The 22837-nt window shown below is 38.7% G+C and overlaps 1 protein-coding gene across 2 annotated transcripts in view; it reads right to left on the reverse strand.

The window, feature by feature from the left end:
• LOC149076700 (uncharacterized) overlaps positions 1-22317 on the reverse strand; it is a 77585-nt gene extending 55268 nt beyond the window's left edge. Inside the window, exons 1-2 of one of the 2 annotated variants that reach the window (XM_089244324.1) lie at positions 22193-22317; positions 910-1031 (exon numbers count right to left, since the gene is read on the reverse strand). In XM_089244324.1, the coding sequence (XP_089100450.1) occupies positions 910-976 (67 nt within the window). In that variant the 5' untranslated portion in view covers positions 977-1031; positions 22193-22317. Of the gene's footprint in view, positions 1-909; positions 1032-22035 lie in introns of both variants that reach the window. The other variant, XM_089244325.1, reaches the window with a different exon arrangement.
• Between the last annotated feature and the right edge of the window lie 520 nt (positions 22318-22837).

Below are 22837 nucleotides of genomic sequence, written 5' to 3' on the forward strand. Positions count from 1 at the left end.
ATTCAATCATAACACATCACTCACTTCACTTCTGAAATATAGATGGCAGCACTGAAAAATGAAACACAACACTACAAACGCACTCAGACTGTTAAGGTACACGCACAATTACACTTCCGGCACAACTCACTAGGTAGTAAATCGCCCATAGATGGTGATAGACCTGAGTTGTGCTCGGTTTTAAAGAAAGAAAGGAAGTGTTGCCTCGTGGCTCATTTTGCGCTGATTTCCTTCTGATTTCCGTTGGCCGCAAAACAGAGTGCTACCCTGCGTCGTGTCGCGAAAGCTGCACGCGGCTGAATTTGCGCTTTACCTAAGAACGTAGTGTCACGTGTTGTAAATTTCACATTCGTTGAAGAGAATAACTTTACCGAGAAGTTATTAGCGCGGGGGGGGGGGGAAATGTTACCTTGTTACTAGGCCAGGACCGGAACTAGAGGGGGATCAAAAGCTAAGACAACTGCACCAGACTCTAAGCAAACTTTAGCGGGGAAGGACAGAATCACATTTAGAAACGCATCGAATTTTACAGTCGGGGGGGGGGCGGCATTCACGTGTGTTTATTCCCTCACAAAAATCATAATTACTGCCCTACACTAGGCTGACCATATTTCCTCGAGAAAAATACTGGAAATTGAATTCCCAAATACGGAAAATCGCCAGTTGTTAACAAAAATGATGAAAAAGAAGACAAAAAGTTGCTAGTTATTGCTGTAATTGCTAATGGGGGGGGGAGGGGGGGGGGAATGAAGTGATACTGTAAATAGCTGTGTATTAAAATGAATTCCACGAAAAAACGTTCGTTATAGGAGATGAATATTCACATTTATAGTCATAATTATAAGAATGTAATTTATAAAGTTTAGAAAGTAATTTTAATCCTATGGTCACTCTATACTCGTCACTTACCTGAACCAGACAACGAGCAGTAAACGGAACTAGAGAGAAATATCAAAAGCACAGCTGACACTCCCATCTTGACAGTCCTTCCGGCTTTTACCCCTTTATGTGTATGTTACACACAAAGTTCGCTACAAGAATGAAACATTATTATTATATTTTAGTGCTGACGATTGGTTAATACTTTCAATTGATCAATCAAAAATTTTCAATGGATTATAAGTTATCTTTCAACCTGTCATTTTAAAATGTTCAACATTTATGACGAACATTTAATGACAGCCATAAAGGGTTGGAGCCAGAAATTTCTTTCGGAGGGGGGAACACTGGTGTTTCGGGGGTGGGGGCAAACTGACAAGTGTAGGAATTTATTGAGCAGCCGCTTATATATATACAAGAAAGAGAGATTTCTAAGGAATCTCAAGGAGTCGAGAAACGACGATTTTGAGAACGTTAACCTCTGTAAAATGTTTTTGTTCTCTCTCTCTCCTATATATATAATTCCATTGAAATACATTTTTTCTCCTCCCTAATGTATCCGCTAAAAGTGGAAGCCTGGGATTCTTGAGAAAACAGGGAAGAATAGATTAGGGGCCATTCAAGTATAACATCAGCATCAATGGAGAGGGGGTTTCCGATTTGCTGACTTTTGATGACAGGGGGGGGGGGGTTTGGATAATGATATCGTCATCAATCACCCTTTATGAAAATATGAAATATTCTTGATGGAATCTTACTCGGTGCGCCAAAAACAAGAAAAACCTTTCGATAGTTTGTGGGCACTTGAAGTAGCATTCCCCCCCTATTGATAAGTGCCCTGCAGAGCCACTTTAGTGATCTGTAAATGTTTCGCGGATCCAAGTGATCTGGAAATGTGTCCGGGCCGCTTAAGTGCTCTGGAACTGTGCCACGCATCACTCACGTGATCCGTAATTATATGCCGCGGATCACTTAAATAATCTGAGAATGCGCCGGGGGTAACTTGAGTGATGTAGAACCACACTGGGGGCCACTTGAGTGCTCTAAAACTACGTCACATGTCACTCAAGGGATCTCTAAATGTGTTACGGATCGCTTAACTGCGTCCCGGGTCATTTTAGTGATTTTCAGATCCCTTAAGTGTCCCGTGGTACAATTCCAAGCATTTAAGCGACCCGATGGGGATTTTAAGGGTCATTTAAGTGATTTTCAGATCACTTAAATGACCCCCCCCCATTTCCCCCCATGTACGTCTCTGATCCCACCAATATGCATTAGGATTCAGAGGGGCAGAGCTGATGACGAAAGTTTGCCGACAATGGGGGGGGGGTGAAAAATGGCTAAAAATCTGCTTATGTAATACTTGAACGGCCCCTTGTATTCTAGTTAGATTATTTTCACAAACAGGTTTTAGCGATTCGATAACAAAGGCATTGTGGTACTGTACATAGAGACTGGGGTATGTCCATGATTGAACATTCACCATTACAATTAGTAGCGATTTTCGGTGGAGAAAAAAGTATTTGATACCTCATTTCTCTTTCTTGTTTTAAAACAAGAGCCTCGTCTTTTTTCTTTTTTCTTTTGAACGACAGATTGTAAAACTTTCTGCATTATGGACTATTTATATAACTGTTTATATTTTTGGCATGCATCCAAGCACACAAAATTTAATTAAAAAATTAGAGTTTTTACATGAAGCTCAGGCCGAGCACCAAGGGTCTAAAACACTCTCGACACCCCTGAATTTAATTAACTCAGCTTAAACTGAGTATTTAGATTGTAACAATATGCACAAATTAGCGACCTAGAATGAAACATATATCAAATAAAAAATACAGAATGATAAATCAATCCTCAAGTGTAATATCTTGTCGAAAGAAAACTTTTAAGTATAATATAATATATGGTTAGAAAACTTTATAATGTCTAATAACCTGCTGGAGAGCTATATAATGCCTAATAAAATGCAGCGAACTATATAATGCCGAATTATCATAAGCGTAAACTTGTAGCCGGTTTGTGAGCCCAAGCCCCTCAATATTTGCCCCTCTATCTCGATAATACCTATAAAAATATTGGGTTCATCCCCCGACCCCCAATATTCTCAATAACTTCACGCCTTTGCATATTGTACGAATATATAATTTGGAATTTGATAATGCATTAGTCAGTTTTAAATTTTCTCTCTTCGAAATTATTCTGATGTATTCATGCTTGTCTTCCTCAAGTGAAGACAAGCATGGAGAAGAAGATTTCGAGTGGAAAAAAAAAGTGTTTTTATCGACTCACACAAAAACGTCTCAAGGTTACATTCTTATCTCAAATCGGCGTACACACCTTGGCAAGCGAAAGAATGATGTTATAGAACTTCCTACGACGGAAACACTGGACGGGTTAATTCAAACACTTAAGTCGGCAGTGCGATTTGTCGCTTCGAATTCGTAATAAAGTTTTATTGTAATCGTATAAGGGGTCATTCAAGTATTAAGTCAGCATCGGGGGGGGGGGGGTTTCGGATTTGCTGACTTTTGATGACGAGGAGGGAGGGAGGTTTGAAGGTTGCTTACGTCATCAACCACCCATTTTTGAAGATATGAAATATTCTAAGCTGCTGACGAAATTTTGTTGACGGGGGAGATGGGGGGGGGTCTGTGTTTTGCTGCCTTTTGCTGACAAGGGGGGCAGGGGCTGAAAATCTGCTTACGTAATACTTTAATGGCTCCTAAGATACGAAAATAGACTGCTTTTTCTGTTGATATTAATATAGGCCGCGTTATCGATAACAGATTTATATTCAGAACCAGTATTTAACGCCGAAGTGACGATAAGAGCCAAAGATGTCATTCCTGGCAAGAGGAAAGAAGATACATCTTACTGCAGCTTTTGCGTGTGAACACTTTAACGTGTGATTTTCTGCATGGGAGAGAATCCATCTCCGGATGACCGAATCATCCACCTGAAGAATGCCATAGTCAAGTCCAACAACTTCGAAGAGGATTTCGCGAAGACACTGCTCGACCAGATCATCGATGCTCGCAGAGAGAAAGAGGAGATCCAATGGCAGGAATGAGAGCAAGAAATCCAGAGACAGGAACAAACAAGCCCACAGACATTTTTCAAGTAGACCATTCTAAAAAAACTTGAAAACTTGCGCGACGCGAAATAGTGATGCCGTTGAAAATCGACACGTTATTCCACGTGAGCTAAAGAAAATGATGCAGAAGTTCGATGCGGAAGACAGACCTGAGTTTTCTTAAATCAAAACATGACAAATAAGTACAAAAAGACAAAAGTGGTAACGCAGAACAAAACTACATACATAAAAATAAAGATAAAATTAGGAACATTCACTCTGTGACCCCAAGGAACTAGGGTGTCCTTTCAGCAGGTCTATAAGAGTAGTCTATTGTCTGTTAGTCAAGTGGTTAGTCAACTGTCGTTACATTTTTCAAAAATTTGTTAACTTATGGGGTTAGGGTTTTAAGGAATTTATTTTTCTTTTTTTAATGCATGATGAACACAATTCTTTACTTAATAGCAAGTTATATGTACACATTTACATTTGAATCTTATGTTAAGTGAGATGTTATCTTAAGTGTGATCAATATTACATATAAATTTTTTTTCAATCAATATATAAGTCAGTATAAAATTTACTCAAAATAACTCACTCAAGAATAATATATGAAGCAAAACAAAAAACGCTGTGCATTGTTTGTAAAGAGTATGTTTGTATGTATGTTTCAGTATGCATACGTAGAACGGTTAAAATTTCAAAATGTTAATTTCTTACAATATGCCAATATTCACAAAAATAATTAGGATCACACAAAACATAGAACATCGTGTTCAGCTTCTCAAGCATCGTACTGCATTTCGACACCAATGGGTGTCGTCTTCAGAGGAACAATATTAAACCACTAGTTACGCTGACCAGGGTTGTTTGGTTTTAACCAAGTGGTTTTTCAAAAATAACCAGTCTGGTTTTTTTCAAAAAATCAAATACAAGTGGCCTAAATATGATTTTTTCCTTAAAAAATATCATATTGGTTTATTATTAGCCAAAATTTTTCATTTTTACCACATTTTATATTCTTGGGGTACATTCTGATGGTATACCTTTAAATGGCATAAGATGGTAAAAGTGGGTTTTTTTCCAAAAGTCTCATAAAAGTGGCCTGAATATATATATTTTTTCGTATGAAGTATCTTAGTTATTTAAAGTTAAATACAGAAGGCAGAATTTCTCATTCTTACCACATTTTCTAACCTTTGGCTACATTCTGATGCTCTCTCTATCTTAAGCAAATTCATGAATAAGGATTGCATCACACATCTTATCTCTGACTCTTATCTTATGACATCTTATCTCTCATTATTATCTGACAAGTTTCTTTTTCCCTTCACAAAGAAGCAGCAACAGTAGAGACACCATCATGCTAGGGGCAGGTGGTCCTACATAGGCGTAAACTTGTATCCGGCCCATGGGCCCGAGCCCCCCCCCCCCAATATTTTTGAAGAGCCGGCTCGGCCCCCCCCCCCCCCCAAAAAAAAAAAAATTCGAGTGGATATGTTTCGCACTCGGCTCAGAAAAAACTTTTTGACAAAAATTTTTTCTAAATAGTAGAAAAATCATCTCCTCGAAATTTTATTTTTCTTTAGAATCTCAATGCACTTGTTCTGTGACAATAGTAGTCTTATCTCGCAATCACCCCGGCATCCATCTATCCTAAATTGCATCCTCCCAGAGTGCTGTACCTCTGGAGGTAACTTGGGGGAACTCCTTTCTCTTGCTTGTACTGTCGGAACAGCATTTCTTCTTTTGTTGAGTGTGACCTTGGAGATGGGGACATGAGACGAAATTAACATTGGGTGGGGAGAGAGCGCTGAAAGTTGCTGACCGTCCCGTATATACGGGGATGAAGCGCATACGCAGGAAACAGAGGACGCACTGCATTGTTTTTCTAAAAAATATTGGGGAGAGGCTCAGCCAACACACACTGAAAATTCTCTAGTAGGTGTTGGCTCAGCCAGGTCCGCCACTTGATGCTTAACCAGCCGGGGCAAGCATGCATTTTGGCGCCCCCTCATAACGTTGAAGGAGAGATTAAAGAGTGAAATTTGCGCCCCCTCTAGTACAGCGCCCGGGGCACCAGACCCACCTGCACCCCCTAGTTGCGGCCCTGGGCTCAGCCCCCTTACAAAATGGGGGCCCCCCTATTGGGGTTGGGAGAGCTCAAATATCCTCCGCTCCTAGGTTCCGGTGAATTTGATGAGGAATCAAATAAATAATGGTAAAATAAAATTAACATAAAAAAGAAAAGAAATGAAAAGAAAATTTCAAAGCCCCTGAGCCGGGTACCATTGCATTCTAATTCTAGGAATATGAAATTTTCTCCTTACAAATCAGGGATTCCCAAACTATTTACGTTAGCATCGCTCTTTTATACATATAGAAATTCTAAATATTTCAAGTAATGTTGAAGGGAGGTTAAAGGGTGAAATTTGTGACCACCCCCCCCCCCCCGGTCCAGCACCCTGGAAATTTGACCCCACCAGTTGCAGCCCTGTTTCCAGTACCCCAACACTTACGTAGCCAGGGCCGGAACTAGGGAAGTAGGCAGTTTTCACAGGCGGTAATCTTGAGGGGGCTGCTAATTCTGGGGAGGGCGACGAAAAACACCGTTTCGATCGATTTTTTTCAGTGGAGAGGGTAAAAAAATTACATATTGTTCCCCCCACGACAAAAATGATCCTGTCTCCGTTGGACCGGGCTTTTGGACTGAGATCTTTCGCGAGGATCCCGATTTTTCACAGGGAAGTGCGTGGAACCTGTCATAGGCGTAAACTTGTATTAGGCCAATGGGATCGAAGCCCCCCCCCCTATTAATTTTAAAGAGCTGGCTCAATTCCCCCCCCCCAAAAAAAAAAAAAAAAAGAAATCGCATGGATACGTTTTCCGCACCTAGACTCGGAATAATCACGTCACGTCAGTACAGTGTGTTTCGGCCTTTATACGAAGCTGTGACGTGTAAAAAAAAAAGTGGCGATTTTTCCGCAAAAACTTTTTTCCCGGCCATTTTTCAGGATGCGACTTATTTATCGGAAATTACTGTAATTTTTTCTATGTCCTATTGTAAATTAAATCGGGGAATTTCTAAAAAGTATGTAGTATTTTTCTTACTTATGTTATTCAAAATTGTGTTTATTTCAAAATGAAGAATTATCATCATGGTTTTAATAGGGTTCCTCCTCTCACGGTCACTTCTTTTTTATGGACGAATTTCTTTTTGTCCCGCGGATGACCGCAAGGAGGGGGGTGGGGGTTACATACCCGGTTTACGTTCGCAGCACTCTTAGAAATTTTAAATATCTTGCTGCATCTCAGTCGATCTCGAGGAGTTATTTTGATGCTTTCTCCCCCCCCCCCCCGACAATAAAATGATTTTCACTGGCGTGTTTACCGGAGGGGGGGGGGGAAGGGCACTCAGCGGGCTATAAGCAGGGCCATGGACTCCCACATACTGGAGAAGGGATTCTAGCCTGGGATCTTTGGCTGGCCCCTGAAGCCAAACTTTTCACAGGTAATGTATTCATTGCATGAAAAACAAAAAATCATGGTAATTGTCTTTGGCTCGTAACTAGGCTGCGGCAATCGGGATAATGCTCCAGGAACCTGAGCCAAATGGGTTTCTTCTTCGAAATTCTTCCAAACATTTGAAAATGTTTTTATTCCATGTATTTGAGTTGGTTTTTTTTTCATGATAAAGGGGGCCGCACCTTCTGCAGCTGACAAAGAGCATTTCAATAGGGTTCAGTTTCGGCTGCTTCAATGCAGGTTTTCTGAATACAAGCACCATTTCCTAATTAGAAGGACAGGGAGTGTATAGCGTGTCGCCTACGTGGGGAATATGTCACCTGGAGGCATCCGTATGGGGACTCCAGGGTCTCCGAAAATGAACACTACATTCTTTTTGACGCCGCAGGCGCCGGTCAGGGCTTTGCTAAAAGCTTTTTTTTATTTTTTCTCTTCTGTTTCTTTATTTGCGCTTAATGGATGGTCATCAGTGAAACAGGGACGCCGACAGAAGCAGTTCCATAGATGATCCTAGTTGGAATACAAAGAAATTACGGTGGTGAAAAAATCGGCTATAGACGGGGTTTGTGGTTCTGCAGAATAAGAATAGCTTTGTTTGGCGCCCCTTGAAATAAACACCTTGTCTTTCCCGGAAAAACCCCACAAATGTTGAGATAGGCAGTTCCACAGTATTTTATGGTTTGTGTGGACCACATTCGGTTGTGCATGTACAGTATAACCTTCTGTTAGTAGAAAATGTTGTATTACAAGAAAAAACGGAAAAGTTCCTCCTGATTCCGCGCAGTTTCCTAACAGAAAAAGTAAGCAATATTAAATATAGCTACACATTTCTGATAAATTCATGCATTTTAAGCATTTTCTTCAATGAAAATTTATTCAGAATCTTCAAAAGCAATCTAAATACAGTAGTTTGCATCCCTGTCATACTTATAATCAATAAAGCGTAGTAAAAGAATTTTATTTTCTGTTAGACATATCAATAAATTAATAAAACTTACCGCATGTTTTATTTTTTTCAATCATATTTAAAATTTAAGAGAAACTCAAACTCCATTTGGCTTGCGAACTTCGAAAAGTGACAATATTTAAATCGAGTTTTTATTAAGAAATTTATGCAACTAAAAAGTTATTATTTTTCTAATTTAAAACCGCATATATGACTCAATATACGAGAGTGAAATAAATCTTAAATAGGTGAAATGTAATTTGATTTTGAGGGAAATATACACGCTGTATCATAAAATATAAATAAATACAGGACTTGACAAATCAGAAAAAAATTTATGCGGCAGTCAAATTCCGTAGGAGCCAAGCATGGTTTTTTCATGAGAAAAGTGTCTTAAATCATCTTTTTTCAACCTTTCAGGGAATTGATGACCCCTTCCCAGGGCCGCAACTAGATACTTTGTTACCTGGGGCAAGCCGGAATTTTGGCTCCCCTTAGTAAAATTAAAACAGTTAAAAGGTGAATTCGACTCCCATTCTGGTCCAGCGTCTCGAGCACCAGACCCGCCTGCTCTCTCTCTCTCTCTCTAGTTGCGGCTCTGCTCCTTTACATATTGAAAGACAGTTATTAATTATGGAATCAGAAAATTTTGAGCCATCCCTAGATTCTGATTTAGCAATCGCCTATACAAAATTTTAGGCGTCAATACAGATTTTCCAGTCACCATAGTGACCTGGCGCCAGGGATTTGTCAAATCCTGGAATAAATAAAGATGTATATAGTGTATATATTTTTTGGATTTACTTGTATTCTTTGTATATACCCGTTTTCGTAACCCCGCCCAGGGATTTCGGAATTCATGAGATCCGGGGGGGGGGAACCCAGGGGGTCCTGAGTTCATTATAACGAACTTTTATTGTATTATGAGAAATATTAATTTGAAAAATTATAAAAATTTAATTAATCTTTCGCACAACTTGAAAATATGCACTTATTTTGAAAATTATTCAATTACATACATTTACACACACGTTAATGCTAAAAAGAGGTTAAAATATGCAAGGGCGTAGCCATAAATTTTGTCCGGGGGGATCAAAGTGATAGAACAATAGATTTGGCCATCATCTTTTTCCCCTTTTTCGGTCATTTTCTCAGATTTTTTTTTTGGGGGGGGGGGGGACTTGCGGGGTCTGCCACGCCCCCCCCCTCGCTACATCCCTGAAAATATGTAAATGCTAAAAACAGTTCTATTCGCAACAAAATTATAAGTCAATTTCCCGTCTCCCACTGGGTGACCTTTCATTAAATCAAGTTGTATAATAACCAAGAATGGCCACTAAAGCAGTGTTTTCCAAAGTGTGAAAACACTGCGATGAGAGTCCTGGGGGTCGGTAGAAGCTGTGGGTTTAGTATAGGATCCTATGGGTGGGGCTTGAGTTGGGAGAGATGAAAAAGAAATTTTTTTTAAAAGAAGGGCTATATGGAACAAAAAGTTTGGGAAACTTTTTTCTGAAGCAGTGGTTCCCAACCGGTGCTCCGTGTGCACTTCCCGGGGGCTCCGCCGCCACTCGAAGAAAATAAAATAAATCAGTAAATTTGATAAATGAATAAAAGAGGAGCCTACGGGGCTCCGCCATAGAAATTTTACGCCAAATAGAGGAGACCATTGGTGCATATTTGTGTTTGAGTACAGGTGATCATTTGTGGAGATTTTACTGCATTTATAAAAATATAATGGAACCCTTCCTATACTTCTCCTCATTACCTTTCTGCCCTTACTCATTTGCACGACGTTTGGCTTCAGTTGCTATACATTCCTATACATTATCCCTGTATACAGGGCCTGATTACTGCATGGGTAATGAAGCCTTCATAACTCTTTGAGCCCCGAAATTCAAACAGCATTCATTCACTGACTAATTAACATCTTTGACTCTTGCCGCAAGAGCCTTTTAATTCCGGCTTTACCCAGGGCCCTGCCTGTATACACTTCAATTAATCAACGTTTTCACATCGATTCGAACTCGCAAATTTTGGAAAACACCATTTCTATCAATCGAATATCAAATAATTTTTCAATTGGTAAAACTGTGTCATTGAAATACAGTGTTTCCCGGTTTTCAAAAACACATAATGAAGAAACGTTGTAAGCGGAAAAACTAAGCGGGATCGACTGTAATTTCTCATGCATATTTTTTACTGAAAAAGCCATAAAATTTAAGATAATTGACTGGTTCAATGGATTTTGACAGGAACTGAAATAATTATTGAACGGGCTATGGTATGCTGATAGCCAGGGCCGCAACTAGGATTTTTGTCGACCGGGGCAAATAGGATTTTACCGCCCCCACATTCGGTAATTTTGTAACGGTGTTCTCTGTTCCCACCTAAAACTGCCGCCCCCTAAATTTTGCCACCCGGGGCAGTTGCCTCCTCTGCCCTCCTCTCTAGTTCCGGCCCTGCTGATAGCAAACATGCACACCATTAGTTCTTTCTTTAAGAGAAAAATCTTTCAACAACGGAACTCAATACATCATCTTTTTGCTTAGATATAAAAACCAAAAGCAAAACAAACAAGTATAGGATGTTTTACATAAGGTTTAAACAACATTTTTTTCTGTTAAATCTCTAAATGAATACCGTAAAATTGCTTGAGACTTCAGCAACAGTAATGTTATGATAGTATAAGGTACAATATTTCTTCTCAAGCATAAGATTTTGAATCAAAACGACAGATTTTTCACAAAATTGTTTTTATGGGAAACGTCTGTAAAAAAAAGAGAGGGGGGGGGGGGAAGTAATTTTTTCGAAAAAAGTTCCGGTTATACGGTTTTCGCATTTGTACGACGCGCCGTATAAACGAGGTTCCATTAGTTGAGCCTGAGTCCCCCCCCCCCCACAATTTTTAGTAAGTTTACGCCTATGTGGTCCTATAATCCGATAAAGACACCAACTGTCCAGGACAAAGACTAGTGTACTAGTAGTTACATTACCTCACAGACATATTCATTTTCTTTCCCATAAAAAGTAGCACATCTCGTATTCTGTATATCTCCCAGTCTTAATAAGTGTTTTTTTATACTTTTACCGTTAAGCCCAGTTAATCAAGGTTCTACTGTATAGTAGTAACAGATTTATGAAAAATAATCAGCTATATGCAGGGTGATTATAAGTTTTGATTCCAAAACTATACAATAAGTACTGGTCAGAATGACTTGAAAATTTGCATGGATACTTCTGAAGCAATGGAAATTTCTTTGGCAAAAGAAAAAGTGCAAGTAGATGATACTGCACTTGGCCAGCAGTATAATCTATTTTATGCAACCACATCATTTTGGCACTCCCACAGCATTAGTGCATGAATAGAACAACTTCTATCATGATGCACATTGCAATATCAGCAAAGCAGCTTTCTGAAGACCCATATTGACAATAACAGGATGCAACTTAACCTTTGCAACTTCTGGCTGTAAGGGGGGGGGGGGGTACCTCAAAATGGGATCCGGAAATTTTGCCCCCGACTTTTAGCCGTGCAGGAGGGGGAGATTTCGAGACGAATACAGTTGAATATACTTTTTTGAATCTGACATCATATTTTTCAATCTTAAGAAAGTAAGACTTTTTTGTATTGCTTTTTCTTCAATTTTAATTTAAAATATCACAAATAAGGAGAGGAATAAGTCGAAAACCTATTTGAAAAAAAAAAAGATGCACGGTTTGTTTTTCTGAATTGCAACGGTAAATTAGTAGTATTTGTTTGTTCTGGGCCTGAACAAGTTAGTGTGGAACGTGGATAATAATTCAGGGACGCTATTTATCTCTATACTTATACGCGAAAAAAAATGCTCAGCTACGTAAAATACTTATATCATTACGTATGTGTGATACATCAAAAAGTTCCTAAAATACTGGATGGTCTTTGTTGTAGCAATCTTCATTGCATTATAAGTATGTATCATTCAGTATGTAAACACACTTGGTAATTTCTTGTTGTAAGTTATAATTGTTACTTCATACACAGTGAACTTCGTTTATATGCCGTGTATAAATGCAAAAATTGTACAACTGAAACGTCTTTGAAAATCTGCCCCCTCAGCCACACATATATATAGTCGATCTCTCTTATAACTTTCGCACTTAGAACGAAATTTTTCTCGCATATAGTACGACTTATTTTTGTTGTCCCAACTCCAACTAATTCTCATTAAGATTTTCAGTTTGAAGCATTTTCCCACCTAAAACGTTTTTTCATAATGGTTATAGGTAAGATCCAACTATCTCTCAATGAAAGTATCACAAAAATTCAATTTTTTAATTGCGTGTTAAACTTTGTGGTATAAAAACCACACGTGAAAAAAATACCCATGACTCATTTAGTATAATTTTTTTATACCTCATTTAATTTTTTAAAACTACATTGCTGTGTAACTAGAGAAACTGTGAGTAGCATAACATTACTGTTGTTTCAATTTCAAGTATTCGTATGTTATTCCTTTCAATTTAACCGGAAAAAAAGTAATTTTAACCATATTTAAGAAGATCATATCGTCGTTTGGTTTGTTGCTGATTGGTTCGTTCTATATCTAATTAAAGCAGACAGTGCATTGATAGCGGACAGGGCCATAACTAGGATGTTTGTGTTATCTTGCTCCCCGGGGCAAACAGGATGTCGCCGCCCCGCCATTCAAAAATCGATAATTTTATGTTTTTTTTTGTTCCCAACAAAAATCCCCCCCCCTTGAATTTTGCTGCCCGGGGCGATTGCTCCCTCTGCCCCACTCTAGTCCCGCCCCTGCAACAAGCAGCTCTTTAAAGGTTTTTGCTCTGAAGTTGTACATGTTTCCTATCACGCCCTATGGCATGAAACTTTTTTTTTTCAATTTTTGCTCTCCCCCTTCAAAGTGGGTATTTTTAGCATTCGCCTATTCTTCCAAAAAATCTTACACCTCCCGAAAAGAATACCAAACGTGAGTTGGTGACAACGATCGTCAAACATGCACGCACTGGCGAAAAACCGATACAGAATACACCAAAAAACGTTGGTTTGAAATGGAAAAAACTGGATGAAACTCACCTCTCATATACTAAAGGTCACGCATAGCGCAAACTGGCGAGAAAAAATGCATCTAAAATCACCGAGGTGCGAATTATCGAGCTTTGCTTGGCATCGAGAAAAAGGGCAGTCAACGTGCGATTCCGAACGCAAAAGACCCGTTCTTGGGTCTCCAAGACAAATACGTTTTTAAAATATATATTTTTTGAGAAATGTGGAAAACAAATTTGAAAATCAACGAACATCGCGTGCTCATCCAAGTGGTGCTACAAAAAAAAGAAGAAATCATCTTCAAAATCGCGACACTAGTCATTTCCGTGTGAACGATTCTTCCTATAATCATGTGGAAGGTTTCAGAGTGTCCAGCACACCATCTACAACGTTTCATCGATGGTGTAAAGGTCATCATATCCACCTTGTTGCAACCGACTGCAAACATCAATTCGACAAGAGACTACTGAAATATCATCCACATCCGAAAATCCTACTGCCACAAATTTGTGAGGTATTTTTTTAATGTAGCGCTACTATTTTTCATTATTGTGCGCAATAACTTTTTTTATTATCACATATTGATAGAGCAGAGCCCAACCCAATTCAAAAGTATAGAAGGCATATTTTTTACCATATTTTACATGTGCAAACTACAAAACATGTTCACACTCATGAGTCATGAATCCTATGCAAAATCTAATCAGTTGATCTACGTAAATGCAAGCATTTGTTTTACGATCATTTTTGTAACTAGCGTCATAATTTTTTTAAATATTGTTTTTTTTAATTTGTTTAACCCTAACGATATTTGGCCAATTTCCTTTTTTTATTGTGTTCATTGTCACTGCTTCCTCTTTCCCGCTAAATAAACACACGCGCTGTTGTTTTCATCCCATTTCCTACTGACAGGTTTGCAGCATCCAAAATAATTTCAATGCAGTTTTCTGACCTGCGAGAACATTTCTGTAGATAGTAAGAAATTAAAAAATTCTAAAAGGAGGCGTATGGCCACATTTTAAACAATTTAAATAAAACACATTTAACCACATTTTAAACAATTTAATTAAAATTTGAGACTTATTACGTCTGTTGATTTCTCAGAAAATTGCAACAAATTCTCACGCAAGTGTTCACTTTGAAATGTCCACAACTAGCTCGATGTGTCTCTTCGTATGTGTCAATCTAAAGTTTACGATTTTTGCATTGATAATTTTAGATCTCATGAAAAACTAGTTAAATGACCCGTTTTCACAATCTGCGAAAATTGCGCAGATTCGGTAGTTGAAAAATTATGTCCACAGATTCTAAAAATTTGGAGCTTGAGTCGAAGGGAAAATGTCAAATAATTGAAATTGTGCGTCGCATAAATGAAATCAAACGTCTCATAAGTGTGAGTCATGTAACTGACAGATTTGTAAATGGGGTCTCACTGAGGCATGAATTCCCTTGCGCACAAGTGAAATTTGGAGGCATTTACGCACAACCGGATCCCTCTTAGCCATTCCTTTTTTTCCTATCCTTTCTTTCATTTACTTCCTAAAATTATAAGAGGTTTTGTAATATTTCATCTCAAACATATATATAATACATATATCATCTCTTTTTACGTGTATATACAGAGTGATTATAAAAAAACTATCCCGACATATGGGCCCTAACTATCATACCATTCACAGAAACTGAATGAAATTTTTGCATAAGGTATTTTGATGTATGCGCTCAAGAATGATATGGAAAACAACAGTGTCACTCTAACAGTTACAGTGAGAAAATTTCGAAAATATCAAATGGTAACACCAAGTTTTTTGTATTGGAATGTGGTCCCCATTGTGAAAAACCCTAAATAGCGTTCGAACGGCAACTGTAGCATGAAAATCACCGGCGGTAGATAGGCTAAAAGTGAGGACAACCAATAAGGACAGAGAAGCAGCATAAAATAAAGCATTTTATTGTGTTTCACAAATTTTCCACATGACCTTGTGGAGGACTAATCAGGCCTCAGCCGAAGAAACGATGTGACGAATGAAACGAACGTTAATGGGTGCTCTGGTGCACGGCAAAGTCCTTTTTACTTTTTCCTTTCCTAGCTCCGGGGATTTTCGTGCTACAGGAGCCATTCCAACGCTATTTAGTGTTTTTCAGTACGGAGATCGCATTCCAATACAAAAAACTTGGTGTTGCCATTTGATATTTTCGAAATTTTCTCACTGTAACCGTAACTGTTAGAGTGACACTGTCATTTCCATATCATTCTTGAGCGCATACCTCAAAATACCTTATGCCAAAATTTCATTCAGTTTCTGTGAATGGTATGATAGTTAGGGGCCCATATGTCGGGATAGTTTTTTTATAATCACCCCGTATATTAAATATAGTATGGACTGTTATATGTTTTTTATGTGAAATGTTGTGTTGTGTTTGAGCCAACTCACACGTTGCTTCGTTCGCTTGCGAGAGAGAGGCTACATTGTGGACCAAAAAGCCACTCGGAGGTAGCTTGTCATCCAACACGAGACATCAGATCGGATTTTTCACGATGATGTAAATTTCAAATTTTATTTTCAATTTATTATTATTTTTGCTGTATTGTATTGTGTTTATTTTGCTTTTCCATTATTTTCATAAAATAAAAATTAAATAAATTCAAATACAAAATGGATGTCATATATTTCAAAAATACAGCAACCCAATTAACAATGCAATTTATAAAAATTATAAACATTATATACACGTGTTAAAATATTATACAACGTCCATCAAGAATATACTTAAGGTTGTCTTATTCTAAGAATGGATAGCTTCTCGATTTACCCCAACATGTTTATCGTATTTCTTTTTAAACGTGTCAATTGTGTTACAATTTACTACGTCCGGGGGTAAGCTATTCCATTTATTAACAACCCTATCAGAGAAAAACTCCCTGCGACACCATAGCCTTGCATTGTCCCTGTCCAATCTATACTGGTGTCCCCTTGTAAAAGCAGTCGATTGGCGGTGTCATGGCGGATTCATGGTCCATCCTATCCATCCCACTGAAAATTTTGAACACTTCGATCATATCTCCTCGACACCTGCGTTCATCCAATGTGAACATATTCAAAAAATGAAATCTCTCTTCATAATTCAAGCCCCGTGTGGCAATAAGGACACGCGTAGCTCTTCTCTGCACCCCCCTTCAACCAAGTCTATGTCCCTCTGTAGGTATGGTCTCCAAAACCTTAAAACATTCTCCAGTCCAGGACGAACAAAGCCTCGAAAAAGCGGAAGAATTACTTTAGGAGAACGCGAAGAGACCTTTTTGAAAATGAGACAAAGCCTTCTATTCGATTTTTTGACTACCGCTGAACAATGTTCAGAAAACCTAAGCCTCTCGTCAATGAGAATTCCTAAATCGGTGACCCCATTCAACTTGTAAGAGAACCGTGGGTTGTTCGAACCAAAATGAGCGGCCATGCACTTATCAACGCTAAACGTCATGTTCCATTGATCTGCCCATGCTGCAATCCTGTTTAAGTTGGTCTGGAGCAACTCCCTATCGCTTTGTTCAAAACATATTTATGCTTCAAACATATTTATACTTCAAACAATATTTGAATATCTATCTTTCAACGGGAAAACTGGGGGTGGGAAAATTAATCATGGTCACGAGGGGGAGCCCACAGGAATTAAAAATGGTTCAAAGGGGGGAAATGGGCAAAAAAAAAGTTAAGAACCACTGCTCCAGAGGAACTTGAATATGATTGCAGCATGGACAAATGAATGGAGCATGACCTTAATTGTGTAAAAGTGCATGGTCGCTCATTTTGGCTCGAACAAGCCCCGTTTCTCTAACGAGTTGTATGGTATTATTATCCCGGATGCAATTAGGGTCGCCGAGTCGGGAATTATCATTGGTCAGTGACTTAAATTTTCTGAAAATTTTTCAGCGGTAGTCAAAAAATTGAATAGACTTCTCGGTTTTATTCTTAAAAAGATCTCTTAGCGTTCTAAAGTCATTCTTCCGCTTTTCCGAGGCTTAGTTCGTTCTTGACTGGAGCATGTCGTAAGGTTTTGGACATCATGGCTACACAGGTACTTGAGCTTCGCCTGCTCTTGTTGGAACCCAAGGCCTGAAAAAAGACATGATTTCTTGCATTGTTTTACATTGGAGGCATTACAACGCAGGTGTCGAATGAAGTGTTTAAAATTTTCAACAGGATGGATATAGGATGAACCACGAGTTGCCACCAGCATCACCATAGACCGTCAATCAACTGCTTCGACAAGCAGACACTAGTATCGTTTAGTGAGGTTCCAGGTTTGGTGTCGTAGAAAGTTTAATAAGGTTGTTGATAAATGGAATTACTTACCTCCGGGTGGATCCATACCTTAAAAAGACAACAATAACCTTTTTTTTATGTGCATTTGTATTGTATATTATTACTAGTTTTTTCTGTCGTGATGTATGCTTTTATATGGTGTTGCCATGTTTTGGTTGCATTTGACATTAATATTTTTTATGGGTATCTTTTTTCACCTCGTTGGTCAATTTGACTGATTGCTGTAGCCTTTGTATTTGTATAATTCAGTTTGCCGGAAGTAGCGGAAGCCTGAGCGTACGTTCCGCAAGTGAGCCGTCTGTTCGAGAAGTTATGGGATTCTGGGAGAAAAAGATGAACCTAATGACCAATGAGCACAAAAGAAGTAAACTGTGCAACGATAAAGGTCATTGATGGCAGAACGGGTTACATGAAGGATGGACTGCTATTCATGAAAGGCAGTCAAAGGAATACTGATGTCTTGCTGAACGTCGTGAATGGGAAGACGAAGATACCGATTGTGAATAAGGGGATGAAAAGTTTGAAGGACGCAGGTCGTGCGACAAGTGTTAATGATTAACTGATTATGAGTGAAGTAAAAGGATCGGACATAGCTGTGGGGAACTCTAAAGTCAGGAATTTCTGCGTGTGAGCAGCTACGTAAGAATTTAGATATTCCAGTGGATGAAGTAGTGAAACCTAACTGATTGCTGTGTAAGTGAAGTCTTCATAGGTTCAAAGGACGTTGAAGAATTCTGCGAGGATGATACCGTTTTAGGTGGGGCGATGAAAAATGAACAGCGTGATAAGTTAGTCTCGCGATAACGAATTCATTTACATGGTCGGACGTAAAGGGATTCTTCTAGATTAAGTTTGACGATTCGACTAGAAAAGAAGGAAGACATGAAGTTTGGTCCTCAATGACTGAGAACAGACATTTATGCTATTGAGGAACTTGGATGTGCATCATTGACATAGACGGATATTATGGAAATACGGATGGGAGCAAACCGATTTGTGTACCGCCGTATAAAACTAGTTTTTGGATCTAGCTCATGGTTACTTGCAAATACCGCTAACGGAAGAAGCGAGGTTGAAAACTTTACTCATCACTATTCAGTACACATTACAGTTCGAACATATGGTATTTGTGTTAGCAAACGCACCGACGTAGTTTCAAAGACTGATGACTCAGATGTAGGGTCCACTCACGAACAGGAAGGTTTAATGCGATTTTGATACCAGTGAAAGATTGGGGAAAATATGATAGAGCGGATTAGAGAAGTATTCGAAAGACTGAGGACAGCCGGGTTGACGCTGAAGTTGAAGTGTGAATTCGGAAAAAGGAAACTGGAGTGTTTGATTCCTTATTAATGCAGCCCAGTCTAAGAAAGTTGAAGGCTGTCGTGGAGTTTCGGATACCTGATAATATGCATGAACCACCTAGATGTCTAGGATTGACTAGTTTCTTCAGAATATTCATCAAGAACACGGGGCATTTCTCTCCCTCCCCCCAGCGTCAAAAGTGGTATATGTGTATATATCAATTGACATCATCATCATCATAGTGTTCCTCCAGACTTTACAGTCTATCTCCGCCTATGATCAAGAACTATGCACAAAATGCTGATCCGTTGACACGATGGAGATGGATAGATAAACAGAAAAAAGCTACCGAGAATTACAAAACGAGGAAGATAAGTTGGAAAAAGAAGGAAAGGAGGAGAAAGAGTTACGAGAGTTTATGTAAAGGGCTGAATGGATAATTTTGTGAACAATTCATTCAAACGGTGTTTTATTCGAGATGCTGCAGGGATATTCTCAAATATTGAGGAGAGTTACTCGTGGACCAATTCAGAGAATTTTCATAAGGATGCTCGAGATATAATCGCAGTGAACCAGCGAAAGATGAAAAACGGTTTCGGTAAAGGCAGATTCGATACAATAGTTTTCGAACCAGGCCAGGTTCGTTTTCATAGGTATGAAGAGTCCAAGGTCCATGTGCCAACCGACTGTTTCGACTGTGTTGCCGAACGACACGTATCGGTTCACTGTTGATTCTAATTCGGTCAAAGTCATTTGTACACGACGACAGTGCACGTGAACCAGCTGAAAGAGGAGAAGTGTGATGCAGAATCAAGACTCGAACATGCCCGTTGAAGATGAAGATGCACCAGTGTTACCAAAACGTAATCCGAAGAGGTTGACACGTAAGAACCAGTACTGTGGAGGTAATTGGGACGATTGCAGGACAGGATGACTGAGTGTAGGGATTTATCGAGTAGCTGCTGAGAGAGAGAGAGGAAAGGAAGAGATACACCAACGGTTTTGAGAACGATAATGCGAACAGTACCGTGAGGGATTAGTCAGTTTAGTTGCCAGGAGTGAATGGAATTAGTCAGTGGTATTATATAAGTCAGCTAAAATTCGATATTTTAAGTTCGTAACAAAGTTTGTTCTTGGGACGTTCGGACGTTCTAAGTTTTTGAAACAAACGCGTATAACAGTATTTTCCTAAAATTTTGGAGGGTCCCAGGTCACCACCCTCTGAGTACGCCTAGCAGCTATATAATACTGATTAATGCTGTGAAAATTTATTTTATTTATTGTCACTATATGTACAATGCTCTGTTTATGAAAAACTGTTTTCTCTCCCAAAAAATCACTACTGTTACGAAAAATATCGTAGCGAAATTTCTGAAGAACCCCTCCGGACAATAATCTCCTGTTGCACAAATCGGAAATGTAAAGATATGCTCGAAGCTTCTAGATTTATCTAGGTTTCCAGACTGTGGCAACACAAAATCGGAACTATAGAAGAATTCTAGATTTTTCGTCACATCTATAAAAACAGTCAGAGTTGTTGCTTGATCCTGAATGCGAGATTCGTATTTGTAGTTCGTCCTTGTAAATCGCTGTTTTCTGTAAAAATAAATTTGTAACGTTCTGCAAATGGGTCTCTCTCTCTCATTTCAAGGAATTGTGAGAAATTATCCGGAACACTACGATTACTGTACACGCATAAACTGAGGAAAACCACCATAGACGAACTGAAATTCTTCGAGAACTTTGTTTCATAACATTTCCCGCTCGTCTCTCAGCACGTGCCTCCGAGGAAAAGCAATCCATGCAAATAATTGCCTTGTTTCTTCACTACCTCTCTGGTTTGGTAGAAGTGCCGGCAGCGTAATTAAAATCTCTACTTTCTTAGTAACCCATGAAGCATTAGCACGCCGGTGATTGATTACTGCTAGCAAAAAAGGTAGCAGGACGTCACAAGAGGCGGAGTTTTGGACGAAACTCAATTTCAAAGTTCATTAACCAAAAATTAAAGGATTTATTGAATCAGTAAATAGTAGCTGGAACCAGCCAGCACCTGCTACAGATAGAAGGCCTCCGCAGTCTGCTTGTGACGTCAGTAAGTAGTCCATTTTCCTTCAGAATATTCAGAGGAAAAAAATTCCCTGCTCATGCCAGTATCATCGTTGTGAGGGAAAGAAATGATCGGGATCAGAATTGGCGATTTGTATGCCCCACATCCAATCACCATGCGGTATTGGTGAGCCAATCAGGAAGATTCTACGCCAAAATAAGAAGAAACGAATAGGATGCTGTGTTTCAAAATGTGGCAAACTTGCTAGTTTTCTGAATGACGTTTATGGTAAACACTGCAGAGGCGTTCTATCCCTAGGAGGTGCTAAACCAGCTTCGCGAGCCGTTATTATTGTCTTCTCGATGCACGTGAACCGCATTTGATTAAATCAGAAACAAAAATGGAAACACTTTTTAGTAAATGACAACAAAGATGGAAGGATGGGAAAAAAATTTGTGTGGGCTTCAGACCGAATCAAACTCGCAACTTTCGGTACGCGAGTCTCGTACTATAACCATTACTCCAACGGTGGATGTCGGATTCAAGCACAATTAAATTCATCTATTGTTAAACGTCGCCAGCAAAAATTTCACCATGAGTGACGTAATGGTTCATCACTCATTTCGGCCAATCCGATTTCTCAAATAAATCAAATTAATTTACATAATACTATATATAACGGAAAATTTTCATCGAATTGATTAATTCGACTGAAATTTTCAATAGCAATTTATCAAATCATTGACAGCCCAATTATTTTTTTACTTTCGTGATCATTTGACGTCCCTAAAACTCTGTATAAGCAATAAAGGTTAGCGAAGAAAATAATTAAAAAATACACACGCAATGACAGCTACATGGATAAATGTTTAAGGTCAAAACTCTTCATACCCTATTCTTGCGCGCACGTTTTGATATTTCCGTTCATGACAAATATGAATGCTAGAAATTTCTTCTAGTTTGAGCAACGCTAAAATTTTGTTTTCGACATGAACAATGCAACTTTATCTAAAATCTGATTTTTGAAATGAAATCTAGAATTTCTTACCCTACGGTTTGAAACATTTTCGAGGACTTATAATTTTCACTCGTACGTATAAAGGCTGTTTCGAACAATCGTTATCTTGATGCGGTTGCAGCGTCATTCGAGACGATTATCAACTTCGATGCGCCGCCTTTTGTTCGAATTCACATTATCGAGATAACAACAAAATCGTCACGAGTACATCGTAATCAATTCCTTAATAGACTGGCAATTCTCAATTCACGTTCACTCGATTGCAATGAAATTACCCATTCTCCCTCTCCCCCCATTTTTTACAGATATGTGCAAAATCGACCGCAACTCAATCTTCATAGTCAACACATTTTAACACTCTCTCTCTTGATCATTTTATTTATTTATTCATCACTGCATGTTGGAGGCCTTCCACATTTTGATGAGGATTCATATTCTTCTTTCTAACTTTTTTGCCGTTCCTCGATGATGTCGCGGCCAAACTAATATGCGATCAATGGCTAATCGATGTCTACAAAGATTTTAGTGTCTTTTGCCTCAAAAATTTTACAGGAAACGGTTTAAAGGGTTTTTTATTTATTTATTATATATTTCTATTCAGTTTGCTTGTTTTAATTTCAAATGAATGTCTCTATTATTTATTGAAATAGAGGACTTGAGGCCGCTTCACACTAC

Source organism: Pholcus phalangioides, unplaced genomic scaffold (assembly GCF_987345545.1).
Source record: "Pholcus phalangioides strain wild (caught in Gottingen) unplaced genomic scaffold, Ppha-v1.0 ptg000015l_1, whole genome shotgun sequence".
Taxonomy (NCBI): Eukaryota; Metazoa; Arthropoda; class Arachnida; order Araneae; family Pholcidae; genus Pholcus; species Pholcus phalangioides.